The sequence below is a fragment of the Dysidea avara genome, chromosome 1 (assembly GCF_963678975.1).
Source record: "Dysidea avara chromosome 1, odDysAvar1.4, whole genome shotgun sequence".
Taxonomy (NCBI): domain Eukaryota; kingdom Metazoa; phylum Porifera; class Demospongiae; order Dictyoceratida; family Dysideidae; genus Dysidea; species Dysidea avara.
In genome coordinates this window covers 33,618,015-33,633,683 of record NC_089272.1, presented here as the reverse complement: position 1 = coordinate 33,633,683, position 15,669 = coordinate 33,618,015, and the positions used below count along the sequence as shown (strand labels likewise).

Genomic DNA, 15,669 nt, shown 5'->3' with positions numbered 1-15,669 from the left:
CTTTAGCCCCCTAGCCCCCCCCCCCCCCCCCCCCCCTTTCCGCCGCCAATGGTACAGACCTTGTCCAAATTGTCTTTCTTTCTTACTACAAACATTTCCTTCACCACTTTTCGTGATCGCCAACTGTTTCAGTTTCGACAGTCAACTGAAAGCCTGCTTTGATGAAGTTGATAGAGCACGGTTGCAACTGGCACTGCAGCAATTTGCTAAGGAAAACAACAGTTCTCCTGGTGATATATAGCGCATTGTAGCGTTCATCAACAAAAATTATAACAGTTTGGTATCACGTGTTCTTCTGAGCATGCTCAGAGTAAATAATAGCTTACCATGCGGTAGCTTAAGAAGGATGCGGGCGGTGGATGAGAAACTAATAATCACCAAATAGAGGCCTTAGCGTTGCTATGTACGCAATTTGTCACTATGTACTAAACACGCGTCAACACTAATTGGCGCTACATTGTTAACAAAAATTCTAGCCAATGAAATTGCAATTACAACTTATTCACTGCTACCAGTGAAATACGGGATAAATTTCACTGGTACTATTGAGACTTTAGTATGGGCAGTGAAACAGGTATGGTATTAATGTAACAACTTTTTCACTGCTACCAGTGAAATACGGGATAAATTTCACTGGTACTATTGAGACTTTAGTATGGGCAGTGAAACAGGTATGGTATTAATGTATTTAATACCATACCTGTTTCACTGCCCATACTAAAGTCTCAATAGTACCAGTGAAATTTATCCCGTATTTCACTGGTAGCAGTGAATAAGTTGTAATTGCAATTTCATTGGCTAGAATTTATGTTAACAATTAGTGTTGACACATGTTTAGTACATAGTGACAAATTGCGTACATGACAACGCTAATGCACAGCATGCGTATATGCATATGCAGCAAGTATGGTATTAACTGGGAATAGCATGGGTAGCAGTGAAATTTTGGGATAAATACCACTCTTGTTGTATTGGAAATGGCCGGTAAATTTCACTCGGCTTCGCCTCGTGAAATTTATCCCCATTTCCAATACAACACTCGTGATATTTATCCCAAATTTCACTGCTACCCATGCTATTACTAGTACATATTATACATGTACTGTACCTACAGTTCAATGATCAGAACACAAAAGAAATACAAGATTCATACACGTGTGAGAACAAGGGCTAATACACGTTTCCATGAAATTATGATAAACTGAACCACACCTACTCAAGGGACACTCCAACAGAACCAAGTAATAAAATGATTACTCAAACTTATGCAAATAATTTATCCAATGAACTGTATCCTTTTAATCAAGAAATAGAGTACAATAAAAAGTCAACTGTTAAAGTAATGGCCAACGGCATGGGAAAATGTGAGAAGTAATGGTGTCACTGCTATGCTAAACCCTCTGTACTTGGAATGTAGATATTGACAGTGTTGTAGTCACTCCATCCAAAACTCAAGTGTCATACTATGATGTTACCCTATTGGGTAATTCTGATCATAGATAACTGCATAAGCACTGTTATTTATTGTAAATAGATATGCAGTAATTTCTATAATGAAAATGTTACTTTATATTCATATGCAAACTTAAATTCAGTAATTGAACAATGTTCAACTACAACATAGTACACTCCATGTTACTGTATACTGTATACTTGGTAATTTACAGAATGGGTTACACTATGGTAAACTATCAAATGCAATGGTTTTGTGATACAGAAGTGGTGGGTTACAGTACCATGAAAACCCAGTTCTTATATTCTGTATGTAACAGAAACCAGCATTGACAGAGATGCTACAATGAAAAACCAAAGTATGAAGCATTGAAACCAACAGAAATACTTATTAGTCTACTTTTTTCAGAATGGTTATGATTATGTACAATAAAGTTTATAGAGTTATTGTTAGAGTAATACAGTTACAACAGTCTGTAGCTCTCTAGAACACATACTAATTAAAGAGAAAATTCCACTTATGTAATATAATTATCTATGTACAGCTGTACCATGTCATACTGTATGGTCAGACTTGTTGTATACACTACTTTACAAAACTACAGTACAAATTCATTGCAGAGTATAGATTTTGATTCCCATAGTTAGGAATGTAGAAGGACATACGTATGTGAGCACACAGGCACGCATGGGAATAACCTAAGTACTGTATATAGTACTGTAAATAGCCTTCTGTAAGCATGTATGTATGCATGCAAACAAACAGGTGGGTTTGCAAGAATTGAGAGTACTCAAAAGTTCTTTTAGTATTAGACTAGCTACCATGTAGTTTTAGTATAATTTAGAGGTGTATTATTCCACAATAATATTCCATCATCTCAAGTCACATATTTGTGCATATATAGTTTAAAATAATTCCAAGAACTATCCTGTGGTTTTACTGAAATGAGAATGTGGTATTTCCAAGAAGCAGTAGTTCCAACCAGTGTTATTATAGGTAGTTACAAATAAACAAACTGATTCACATAATTATGTATGACCAGCGCGGCAAATTTGATGATAAATTTATTACATTACACCACACAACTGCACATTTTGGCATCTTCCATAGCCAGATATTTTCTCACTGTATAATATGAGCTAGATAGCTATCATACATGTGTATGAGAGTGCTGTATGTTAAATAATCCAATAATGCACTATGATTAGCAATTTGGAAGTGTATAGGTATCAAGGTCAATGCAACAAACTATTTACTGTGTATCACATTAACATGCAAAAGCTTTATTTGTACACATTTCATGTTGTTCTATTGCAGAATATGTTACAGCATTTGAAATATAACTGTACAGCATAACAAATTTTTTGAGCACTTTAATATCATAAACTAAAGCACAACATTGATATTATGTTACAGTATACGTTTTTCACTATCTGTCATGTACTGTATGTCCTTTGGACCATGGGTGTCTGCATTTCTAGTGCATGGGACTGTATCTCTTTAAAATTATAAAACTCAGTAATGCAAGTCTATACTGTTATGGTAGCTGAATAACTTGATCACTTAGTAAATGTACTTTCTTATGTAGTGACAATTGAACCAAAAGAATTTAAATGTGCAAGTTGCAAAATACTTATTAGTTGGGAATAGCGTCTTCTATATTATAACCTTTAAAATTAGTACAACTGATACAGCAGCTTGGCATATGGAAAGAGAAGCTTAAAGCCGTTGCATTGTATGTACAGGTATATAGAATTGAATCGTACAGTTTCAGACTTTTGGGTACTTGAATTGGTGGAAAATAATTAAGATTTATATTGCCTGTAGCAATGTTTTGTAGTTTCTGAGGTAATGATTTTCACCAGCAAATCCAGTTCATGTGTAAGTGGAGTACTCATTGTACATTGCACATACACGGCTATATACACTATACAATAGCAACTCTATAATCTTCTCTTTCAAATCTTATGCCTATTACGTATATACCCATAAGTTGTTGGCAACCATCTGCAAAAAGAGATCTCATAGCCTTTCCAAAGTTCCATGTTAGACCAATTAATACTCTTCAGCATATGGTAGATGTATGGCCTTCATATTGCATCAAGCAATAATGGTATGTTAGGGGTATACAGTGACCAAATATCAAGCCAGTACTTTATTCACAAGTCAAGATGTGTACGTGCAATTTGAAAGGCAAGACCCCTTTTTTGCACAATTATGTTATTCACTTAACTCAGTGACAGTTCTAGTTTCTTTGAAGCTGTAGGATTATTGAGACTCTAAGGCTAAAAAATGCTTAGTCTTAACAATGCCAATCCATACCACAACTTTCCCCAGAATTTTTTCATATATAACTATGTATCTACAGTAAATGCCAACCATGACACTGAAACTGTGTATAGACAGAAAAAAAAACATTGTTCACCTACATGTTTACAATGATCATGTGTATTTGTCAGTGGATACTTGCAAAGATGGTGCATGTGTGACAATGTTGCATGCTTAGCTGAACCCCAATATATGAATGTACATATAATGAAAACCATCATTCCATCTTCAGTGTTGTTGAGCGTTAATTCCAAGAATTGTTATGACAGCATAACACAGAATTTATTGCTGTTTGTGGAAGTATGGATTTTCTAAGAAATTTAACACCCTTTGTCAAAAATACTGTGGCTTTTCTAAGAAATTTAACACCCTTTGTCATAAATACTGTGGCTTTTCTAAGAGATTTAGCATCTTTTGTCACAAGACAGGGGCTTTTCTAAGAAATTTAACACCTTTTGTCATACAAAGACAGTGTAGATACATCCCAAGTGTGATTCGAAGAATTACACTTGGGAAAACCAGCATTAAACCACAATAATACTTTTAACTACTGTACATACATTATCCGAGTATAGCTATACAGTATGAACCCACATGTACTTACAAGTATGAAGGTATCCCAAAGCACAGACTATATAGCTACGTGTACTGTAGACGCACTTGATAAATTTGTAGTGAACACACAAGAACAGTTTCAAACTATTGCTGGTGAAAGATTTGTAAGCTCGGTTGCTAGCATTAAACATCTGATGTTGCCATTCCACATAGCAGTTTCTACAGTACATACGTATAGCTACTGGGAAATCCTTAATTACAACTGGGTCAGGGGGCACATTCTAATCAAATCAATAAGTGTCATTAATCAAAACCAGGAGTCCATAAACACTTCTCCCCCCTAGACAGGTTGCTGCCTAAACTAAGCGAGAAATAAAAATATGACTATGTATTACAGAGGTTAAAATCCATCTTGTGCATGCTGCCTTGAAATATGGTTTTACTATGATGTACGTATTCTTGTTTCTTTCCTTCCTTTCATTAAAAATGACTACAGGTTCTGTGGTATGCAGTATATACAGTGCAGTACATATGATTGTACTTGTGTAGTAACATTTATCCCGCTTTATCTTCCCAAGCATTATTCATGTATACACTGTATGTATGCTTCCAAAATGAAATATGATAAAAATGATCTGAAGTTATTTATGTAATTTAGAACTGCGACAAACTTATTGTGTAGCCAACATCATGAATGTACAGTAGTGCTTCTGTCATTTGTTTGCCGTGTAAGCTTGCAAATCCATTAGTAAAGTGTTAATTCACTGTATTTACATAGTTACAATCTGCAATGAATAGTGTGCAAATTAATGTACTGTACGATAGTAGAGTTTAGCATGTTAGAAGTCAAAGTGTATTTCTATTACACGTACCATACTTATATATTCAGATTACTAGTCTTTATATACCCTTTTGGGTTTAGAAGACAACTAAATAAGAATTTCTGTTTGAAGTTTGTAGTGCATGGTGATGCCTTGTGCTACAGCGTGGCAATGACCATTCCCATGCATAATTTTTGCTTTTGCACAGGAAAAGTTGCGTGGCGCCATGCAAGAAATGTTACGCATGTGTGAAGTTATAAATGGAATGTACTGTAGGTTTGTCACCCCAGCATGCCTGGGCAATAGTTTTGTTCATATCCATAGGTGGCTCCAGAATATTTGGTGGTCTGAAGTATACTGTAGCTAGACTTTTGGTGAAGACCAAAAAAAGGTGACTGTCAGCTGAGAATAACTACCCTCCACCAACCATATAATCACTGATAAAGCACATAAAAATTCTTATATATAGCTACATAGCTTACTACACTGCTTCTCTAAATACTGTGACTGCTTTATTAGAGTGACTGACTGCTCTTTTAGAGTATCTCAATCTGAACGTTTTGTGCCTTCGCAAATCAATGCAAAATATATTTTTAACTGCTTGAATACACATAAATGGAGCTAACCTGATATCTAACAGGACAAATCATTTCATCATTCAACATACAGTTACACAGTAATTAGTAATTTTGCAGAGATACATACAGTACAGTATGTCATTGTTCCAATCCCTTATTGCAGTCAGTACAACAACGTGACAAAAACACATCAATAATTGTGGCCCGGCCTGCGAAAAGAGGTCTTATAGCCTTTTCAAATTGTCAAGTTTGACTAATCGTAACTCCTCATGTTTTCAACCTATCACCTTCATATTATACCAAGCCATAGTACTATGTTAGAGGTATAACGGGACTAGGCCTCAAGGTGATACCACATGTACAAGTCTCGTTACAGGTTGCCAAGTACATGCAATTGAAAAGGCTATAACCCCTTTTCACAGACCAAGTCACATTTTATTACACAATGATGAAACATTAGCCAATAATAATTTTTTGCTTATGTATGTATAAAATACCCTTGTGGTTTTCCTAGTCATGTAGCTACACTTCTTGGAATCAGGCTAAAACTTTACATGGTATTGACATCAACCATCAACATTTCCTAGAAAAGTCCACTACTCCAATGCAAGCATTACACAATTCTTGGAAATAGTATGTTACTGTACTTGAAAAACCACTACTCTATACCACTTAAATCTCAATCCACCAATCCTTGGAGATTACAAAAACTACCATCCTGATTCAGTTAACTTTTAATTTGTATCATACACCTAATTAAACCATAATTAAAGATGTGGGTTGATGTAAGTTGGATGCAGACTTTGTTACTTTCATTCATGTATTACACATATAAACACACTCAGGTAAAACACATTGGAAATACTAACTTTATAGGGTGTGGTTCATGCATGAATAGGTCCTTTTTGGTTACTAAAATTTGGATGGCTACTTGAACATTTAGATAGAATATTATTTACACATGCCTTAGACTTTCCAAAAGTATAGGTTAATGTTGTACTGATCAGTTGTTAAAATGTATCTCTTAAAAGTAGAACCCTTGTTTTAGTAGCTAAGAAGTGTGTAGAAGACATGACTCTAATTTATAGTTGCTCAGCATGTAGCTAAGATGCTGATCCTAAAATGGTAATGTATATACAACTATGGAAGTGTAGAAATGATCAATTAGTCAATGCTGTAGTCAATGTAGTTAAAGATTTTAAAAAGGATATACAATATTCTATGTATATTATGAATACCTGTATACCGTATTGACTGGTTCTGAGGGCATGGAAACCAATTGCAAATGAATAACTGGGAAACCACTGCCTAATCCATTGTTTATGCAGAATTAAAAATTTTATGTGTAAAATGTGTGTGTATATGTGTGTGCCTCGTGGTGAAATTGCCCAATGGTGAGTCAAAATGGGTAAAAGTGCAGTGGTGGATCTAGAATTTTTAAATGGGGAATTTCTGAAAATTTAATACCATTTGAATTATATTATACAGTATAAGGCATTTGCGGATGTGCCTCCAGAAGATTTTAGAAGCTCTGAAACATTTAGGCTACCTTAAGTTAACAATCAATACTGTAACAGTGATCGAAACTATGAACTAACTGCAAAACAAAAGTTGTGAGGAGCTTTGATTGTTATTTACTTATGGACTGCTCTATTAGAGTATCTAGATCATTTTAATGCAGAAGGAAGTGAAATGTAAGGTGTTGCTGAGGGTTAATAGATGTTTTTGTTAAATGAAATTGCATGCATGCTGTTGAAATATGTACAATTGTATTATAGTTTTTACTATGATAATAAAACTAAACTGTCACTAGGCTAAATTTTGTCAAAACCACAGAACCCTACCTAAATATCCACCACTGAAGAGTGAAAATCCATAGCTAACAACAGGTATATACAGTAAACATGTATTAATCATACAAAATACCTACTTTAATTGGCACCTTTTGTGGCATGAGTAGCACAACACAGTCAAGGTAATTGTGGAAAGCAAGTATAATTATAGCTACAACCTACCCCGTTAAACAAACCATTATAGGCTCAACAAGTATTATCCACACAAGTCATCTGACATAATATTTCAATATCTACTGTATATACACACTCCATATGCTGAGTAGTTGCACAGTCATGATCATTGTATAGTTACGAAGATTTTGTGTGTATGTTTCCTCTAGGTAGGTATTGTACATAAAGTGTTTTAAGGACTAACCATTCTTGAACAGGCTGAAAATACTATGTAACAATAATGGTTCCATATAATAAATTATGCATTTACATTGTACTGTACTTCTCCACAATCAGTCATGTTGCATGTAGCTATGTTTGATGATTGCACACCATAAGCAATTCTATTTAGATGGCTGTCTCAGACATGATCTACCCATGATGTGAAACTAAGATGGTGTGATAGCGTTGAAACAGAATTTAAGACACATTATGGTATCATCAAACCCAAGACAAATGTTTAGAACAATTACATACAGTCACTTATATGAAGAATTCATTGGATGGACCACAGTCTTAATTTAACATCTTTTATTGTGAGACTTAGCTACTAACAACAGTCTTTTAAGAGAGTACAAGACAACAGTATGCAAAACATGCCTTGACATGTTTGACGTCGACGATTATTGGTTGCGAGATTCTTCAGGACAAGCATCATCCATTGGATATCTTCCAAGTCAAGTCCGACTTACAGATGTATTATACTGTAAATTGTCACAGCTTAACAATTTCATGCTCAGTTAGCTATAACACATGCAGTTTAATTTCAAATACCGTACATTTACTACTGAAAATATACACAGACTGTGCAATTCTTAGACTAATTTCATGCACAAAATTAAAAATTAATGAGGTGCAGACATAGCGATTATTGTATTACAGAGACTAATTGTATCTTCTTGATGCTTGCCAGCAAAAACTAGTATATTATCTTCCCAGAGTTGAACACTTTTACTTTTATAGTAAATGTACGTAGCTAGACTCACTGTGAATTTCATAGTCACTTGTATGAGTGATTCTCCGTTTCTTGAATGGCAAAGACGAGCACTTAGTATTGGGTGGTGGAATGCCTGTGATCTCAACCAACACTATCAATATTTTATGACCTCCACTGGCTCCAGTGTTAACTATTAACTACGTTGTTCTCGATTCTTCGTAATGGACTTGAAGACTACCATTGTTACTACAGCAGTAACGAACATATTCATTCCCAAGCTCTACAATTAAAGAAAATAAAGAGTAAGAAAGTTTCTCTTGAACTTTGTAGCTAATCTGCCACAGGGGTTTATAAAATTTCCAACTATCCGGCTAGCTAATCGCTGTTCATCGGAAGGAATTCCTTAGCTTCCCTCCTTCGTTCCACTCTGACTTTCATTCATATGGTAGTTTCGGCAAGGCTTTTGCTGTCAGTGTTTCAATGAATAATTTTGAATTCTATTATGCTTCCAAACTTTAATATTCACGCTTATCGCACAAAATTATGCAGTCGACCGCTCAGTTTTTATAGATAGGCGTGGCATCTCAGTTCGCTGAATACTATGATTCTTCGTTTCTGGTGAGCTTTTGTAGAATAAAATTGCTGTTGAGTGTATGGAGACTTTGCCTGACTTATTCTGCCAGTTTCACGACATCCGACACACGTACAGCACGCCTGATGCGCGACTGTGGTCAATTGACGTTTCGTCACAAACTTTATTCACAGTTTAGTTTGTAATGGATACATTTTTGCACTCTGCAAGATGAAGGCCTCATTTTGTTTTAAATCGCTGATAGCTAGCTACCTACAGTAGTTACGGCTAGCCATGAGGTTCATTATTACTAGGCCTGATCCTACGGCGGCGTACGTATCTGGCAGTTCATGTCCTGACAGTTCTGTACAACAATTGCAACATTTCTTTACTCAACACTCACTTTAGCAATCTGCAGCATGCTGTGTACCAACTGTTTACAGTAGTAATTGTGCACGTATATAAATTACTATTTCAAAATAATTAAACTCCTGGCCATACATGCATACATGCATCAGTTGTGCTACTGTATAAATTAATTCCTCAAATCTTACGTGGCTATAATATTTTATCTAGGCAGTCTATATATTTTGATTGTGTTTTAGTTAGTCGACCGCTTATGCATTTGACAGCACAGTAGTTAACACTGTATTTATAAATTTATCTCTTATCATGTCAGAAAACATTGGAAGATTGCTATTATTCACTCAATTAACAATAATTATGGCAGGTAGCTACCTGTATTATTGTGAGGTCGTTGCTGTGATTGCTATGGCCCTTAGCTAACTGACTAACTCCACAATAGCAATTAATGTTAACTCACGTGTTTACATTTCTGCTCATAATGTACTGTAAATTACAACACTTTATTCATTTGCATGTACATTTAGGTTGTACTGCTTCAAGGATTGCATCTCTACCACATCAACGTTATGTGCTAGAGGGGAATCAAGCTACTGTGAGATGTCAAAACAGAAGTGATGATGACACCACTTTCTATTCATACATAACAAATGCAGTGTGGTACAGAGACTATCGGAATGGGACTATTATTCAGATTGAAAATTCACAGACAGTGTATGCTGATAAACATACACTCAGATTTTCCTCTACCATGACTAATGCTGATGAAGGAGTGTATTATTGCTGTGTACCAGATGGTCCTTGTGGAGACAGTAGTTCAGCACATACGACTGTTCAAATATCAAGTACATTGTTTGTTGGCAAACACATTATACGTACTTATGTAGCTTCAGCAACATACAGTACATATAGGACACTCAGGTAAGGGTATTGCCAAACTGAGTTAGCTGAAGGGAATGACTACAACAATATGAGCTATTCCACTGTGCAAGACACCCAGCAATTCATGATGGCAACTGATAGTAGTCTAAAATTTTAGTAAAAAGTGATTTGCTTATGTATATACAATAATTTGGTAGTTTATTGATGCTTGGAGGTTCCAATAACATACCCTTTATTAGATATTATATGTACATATGCATGGTTCATTTCAATATGCCACACTGTATAACAGGGCAGCACTACCACAGTCTGACTTGAAATTATATGATATGTAAAGTCTAGGATGCGTGCTGTATAGTACAGTAGTTGTGTTATATCAACACTGTTAATGATTGTGAAATGTGTAATAACGTGCTCAATAATAATGCACAGATCCTTCTCATGATATAGTACACCGTGAAATTTATGAATACATATAATATACGTATGTACACACTACACTCCACAATTCATGATGGCAACTGGCAAAAGTCTAGACTTTTAGTAAAAAATGATTAATAGTGCTGTGTACATACAATAGTTGGCAATTTTATTGATGCTCTGAAGTACTAATGTTTCATGTTACCCTGGTATGTACTTTTATTAATTCACAGCTCCACCTGTGTTATCAGCAACCATTTCAACATACATATCAACAGCTGGATCTAATGTTACACTGAGTTGTAACATTTCTGATAAAGGGATGCCACCAGCATTATTAACATGGAGAAGAAATGGTCAAGATTTAAGTGATGGTGGCATAGTGTCAGTAAATGATACTATTATGACACTGACACTAGTTAATGTGACACTGGAGAGTGCTGGTGTATATGTTTGTACAGCTACAACTGTGCTATCATATCGGAGTGCTGCTGTTGAATTATTTGTAAAAGGTAAGATATACTTTTCCTGATCATAATATACCATAGGTACAATTATGCAACTGAACACCATGTTGCATTAAAAGTATTTACCACAGCAATTAGTTTAATGGAAATATTTTGGCACTCACTTGAAGCATCTACCATAAGTTTGCATAGTAAGTAGAATTATTGTGTCATAGTCATAAATTATGCCTAAATATCAATGTACTGTAATAGAACAGTCAATAAATCTAATAATGCAGTCAGGTAGTATGTTCAGCGACTCTTGTATTATGCCAAATTGATGTTAGACTGCCAATTCATTATTTTTCCTTTTAAACAGGTAAAAGGTTATACTTTTCATTCAACTACATTAAAAAAAAACACATGAAAATCAAGGAAAATATTGTGCATAGTAGGTAGACTTTTTAGCACTGCAGAGGTAAACTTAGATTCTATACAGTACCTTAATACATAATGTAATGCATACTGTAGTTAACACCTTAGCCATAGTACTGTTAGCTCTTGAGGTTATTTATTCACTATCCTGTAGGACGGCTAAACCAATGAACTGTGTATTATCTTGTATATATGTACGTACGTAAAAGGCCAAAATTATTACACTTGATCTTACAGCTAGTTTGATTCCATGTAATATAAAAGATGGATCATCAGCATAATTATGTATTATCAGTCTTTGCATGAATGCAATCAGCCTCAAACTAATTGAAGTGAAACTTTGTGGCTTTACATCAAATTAGTAGTCTCTTGCTTCACATGACTATCTTACATTAAATTAAATATTATTTATTAGAAATATTGATTTCAAGGAATACATGCATGGGTGAGCAAACCTAGCTTGAAAACCACAAAATCTCTCCCACCTATATACATCTATTTTTAATTCATGCTGTATAAGTTATTTTACGGTAGTTTAATTTAGCTGAGAAAGTGTAGTTTATGCAACATTTAATATGTTACTATTATAAGAGACCTGACTTGGCTTATACATGGTGCCTGGCAGCATAGGAATATATTATTATTATCTATGCTAGCAGATATACAATACATATACTCAAGAGTTCATAATATATATATGAACTCTTGATATACTGTATCTTAACATAAAGCATCAGGTTAGTACAATTTCTGGCCAAGAATTAAAGTGGAATGTTTTCATTATTCCACTATTTTAATTTACGGTACGTATATGTACACAGCAATAAAATTTTCCTCTTCAATTTTGTACTACACAATCACTTACATGAGAACTACAGAAAAGACAAATTAATTATGTATGTGAGGGATGCTGTAATGGCAAAAAAAATTATGATCAAATGTCTATTGTTCTTGGAACATGGGTGTGTCATAATACCCTAACCACATATGCCACAAATTTATACAGTGTAAATTCCATGAAATCATGACATTACATCAGGGACATTTTGTGAGACAAATGCTACGTAGCATTCTGAATCTTAGAATTGTGTACACTGGCACCTCTCCCCTCTGTATTCATGATATTTCAGAGAAAATTACGTGTACACATACACATGGCTATGCATCTACAGATTTCACATAATTAGATGGGGGTTACCGTTTCTAATATACTACACACATTTTACATATTCTCTTGTAGCTGCCCCACAATCCAGCGCTATTACTATCACAATATCACTTGGAGATGATGTTATTCTACCGTGTGTGACAAATATTGCATCTCCAACAAATTACACTTGGGAACAAATATCCACACAGTTGATCATTTCTCATGACACATCAAACAACATATTCAGCAATGGATCATTATTGTTAACCAACGTGCAAAATTCTGAAACATACAAATGTACGGCAATTGGTGATTCAGAACAGGGAATTACTATACAATTTGTCAAGCTGGTTATACATACATAAGTTGGTTTTGTTACTATATTTAGTAAGTATCAAAATGCAGTATTGTTTCTTGGAGTAGCTGAATTAACATAATATAAAACAATTCCTTATTAGGGCATTGTTATGTTTGATGTACATATTCACCGATTCCCTGAATTAACTCATGATCATGTGGCATCCTAATATTTTACTTCTTAGACTAATGCACTGTACCACAAACTTATTATTCCTTAATTTGAAAATTCATGAGTAAAAATATTCTGTGTATATTATACACATGCATAACTACAGGTGTATGGTACATAGCCTGCTACCTACACATGTACACATACTTGCATAGTATCCTAATACTCTAAGATAATGATGACAGTTTTCCACCCTGCCACACTTAGTTCAAAACTTTCAGTGATGTTCAAATGGCTATAGTCATTCGACCAATGGTGTGTTTACCATGGCTACATAACGTTATGTGTGATATGTACAGTATATTGGACACATGCATGGGTGAACTGTGTGTATATTATGGCTATACAGTCATGTATATTATTATAACTGTTGCCATACACATAATTTGCCTATACATAGAAATGGATAACAATTCAACAAATACACTAAGTCAAGTGGTTTATTTACAAAGTGAGAATGCAAGATCATCCTGCCATGAGAATGAGGTATGCATGTATATACTGCTTTACTATACATGTATATGTGTACACATATATGATCTACTGCACAAAACCTATCACTGAATGTACACTGAATCACAATACAGCCTGTACCTTATCTCACTGCAGCTAGAGGAATATCTGATGGTGATATTACAAAGATTCTTATATGAAACATGCAACTGTACTGATTTTGAGGTTTTAGTTAACTGTAATGACACTAGAGGATCTAATACTGTTTATAGTGTTCGGTTTGTTGGTCCAATGGCAGATGATCTCCTCAAATTATGGTTGATGGTGGAAAGAAACAGTGATGATGAAATTGAGTTAGGTGTAGCCACCTTTACTTTGTGCAACCAAACTTGTTCTGGAGTTGTAAAAGGAAGTAGTGAAAGTGCCTTGAAACTTATTCCAACTGGAATTATGCTAGTTATAATTGGTATAATAATCATTATAACGATCATATTGATTGTTTGCGGATTTATATGTTACTACAAGTAAGACATAACTACAGTATATAGCTACACTATTGTATTATATGAACAACGCAGTACACTATACTATGAGAAAATATTACAATGGAATAATTCATTATTCATTATTTGCATTTACAGATATAGTCCATCTCACAAGAATAAAAGCTATACTTTTGATCACAGAAAGAGATCAAGTGCCAGTACAAGCTCTGAGAGTGGATTAATGGAACCACCAGCCAATTATGACAAGCTAAACCATATCAAATACTCCAGAGAATCCTCATCTTCACTAAAACAATGTAAAAGTCAAGATGAAAATGTAAGTCATGCTGTTATGGCTATTCAGCAAGAAACATATTCCACCAACAAGTTGACTGTAACACAAATGGAAAATGGAAAAGGTCTTATTAGAAGTAGAAATCTTACAGCTATTGTGGATCTTGGTCCAAGCAAGGATATGATGCATGATTCTTTTGTTACTCCATCAAAGACACATCCATCATACTATGATATAAAACCACCTAATAGTAATGCTGATCAAACATGATATGCATAGTGTACATATAGCCATATTAAGTATAACATACTGTAGCTATAGCTGACATGATCTAAGATATTTATTTATATAATTTATAGTTTATGCATTACTATAATTATAACTGTCAAATTTTGAGTGCCATTATAAATACTTAACAGCTATAGATATGTATTATGTGGTAACCATGGTAGTGAAGAATATTCTCTACATATCTGCTCACAAATGGTAACATTGTGGTTGCTCATACGTATAACAATATATCAATAAACTTTACAGTGAAAAGAAAAAAGATATGATATACAGTAATTTCAACAACATGAAAAGCACACGGTGCATGAACCCAAGTCATCTGATTTCTTTAAATAAAATGAACAATAATTAAACACAACTTGCTATCCCAGTAAGGATAACATTTATTAGTTATTTGTTGCTGTCACTATGTTTTGAAAGGTAGTGATTAATTTAAATTATTGTGTACCATGAAACTGTGTACCATGAAATACTACAACTTTGGTATAAAACCACAACTCTACCAAATAACTTTACCACAAAACACCAAGTTAGTTAAATTCACCTCAGCTGACAAATACTGTGAAATGCTGCTGCTATTTTCTATGACTTCATAGAATGCTGATAAACAAGTATATAACTCAGATATGTTTGTGGTACTTGAGAAACCATTACCTTCTGGTGGCATTACA

The 15,669-nt window shown here is 34.5% G+C and overlaps 1 protein-coding gene across 2 annotated transcripts; it reads left to right on the top strand.

The window, feature by feature from the left end:
• Window positions 1-9,229: 9,229 nt before the first annotated feature.
• LOC136262581 (uncharacterized) lies at window positions 9,230-15,210 on the top strand. Of its 2 annotated transcripts, none has more exons than XM_066056940.1 (6): window positions 9,230-9,296; window positions 10,140-10,457; window positions 11,148-11,426; window positions 13,875-13,960; window positions 14,084-14,451; window positions 14,569-15,209. In XM_066056940.1, exons 2-6 carry the CDS (start codon window positions 10,364-10,366, stop codon window positions 14,975-14,977), a joined length of 1,236 nt encoding a protein of 411 aa, XP_065913012.1. In that variant the 5' UTR covers window positions 9,230-9,296; window positions 10,140-10,363; the 3' UTR covers window positions 14,978-15,209. The 2 variants fall into 2 exon arrangements, with proteins under 2 accessions (XP_065913012.1, XP_065913002.1); XM_066056930.1 differs by lacking the exon at window positions 9,230-9,296 and adding an exon at window positions 9,831-9,979 and having other exon boundaries at window positions 14,569-15,210.
• The last annotated feature ends 459 nt before the right edge of the window (window positions 15,211-15,669 follow it).

Coding starts and splice junctions, on each gene's coding strand:
- LOC136262581 (XM_066056930.1), top strand. CDS start 9,922: ATGTCAGAAAACATTGGAAGATTGCTATTATTCACTCAATTAACAATA. Junction 10,458..11,147: donor TACGACTGTTCAAATATCAA/GTACATTGTTTG, acceptor ATTAATTCACAG/CTCCACCTGTGTTATCAGCA. Junction 11,427..13,874: donor TGTTGAATTATTTGTAAAAG/GTAAGATATACT, acceptor GCCTATACATAG/AAATGGATAACAATTCAACA.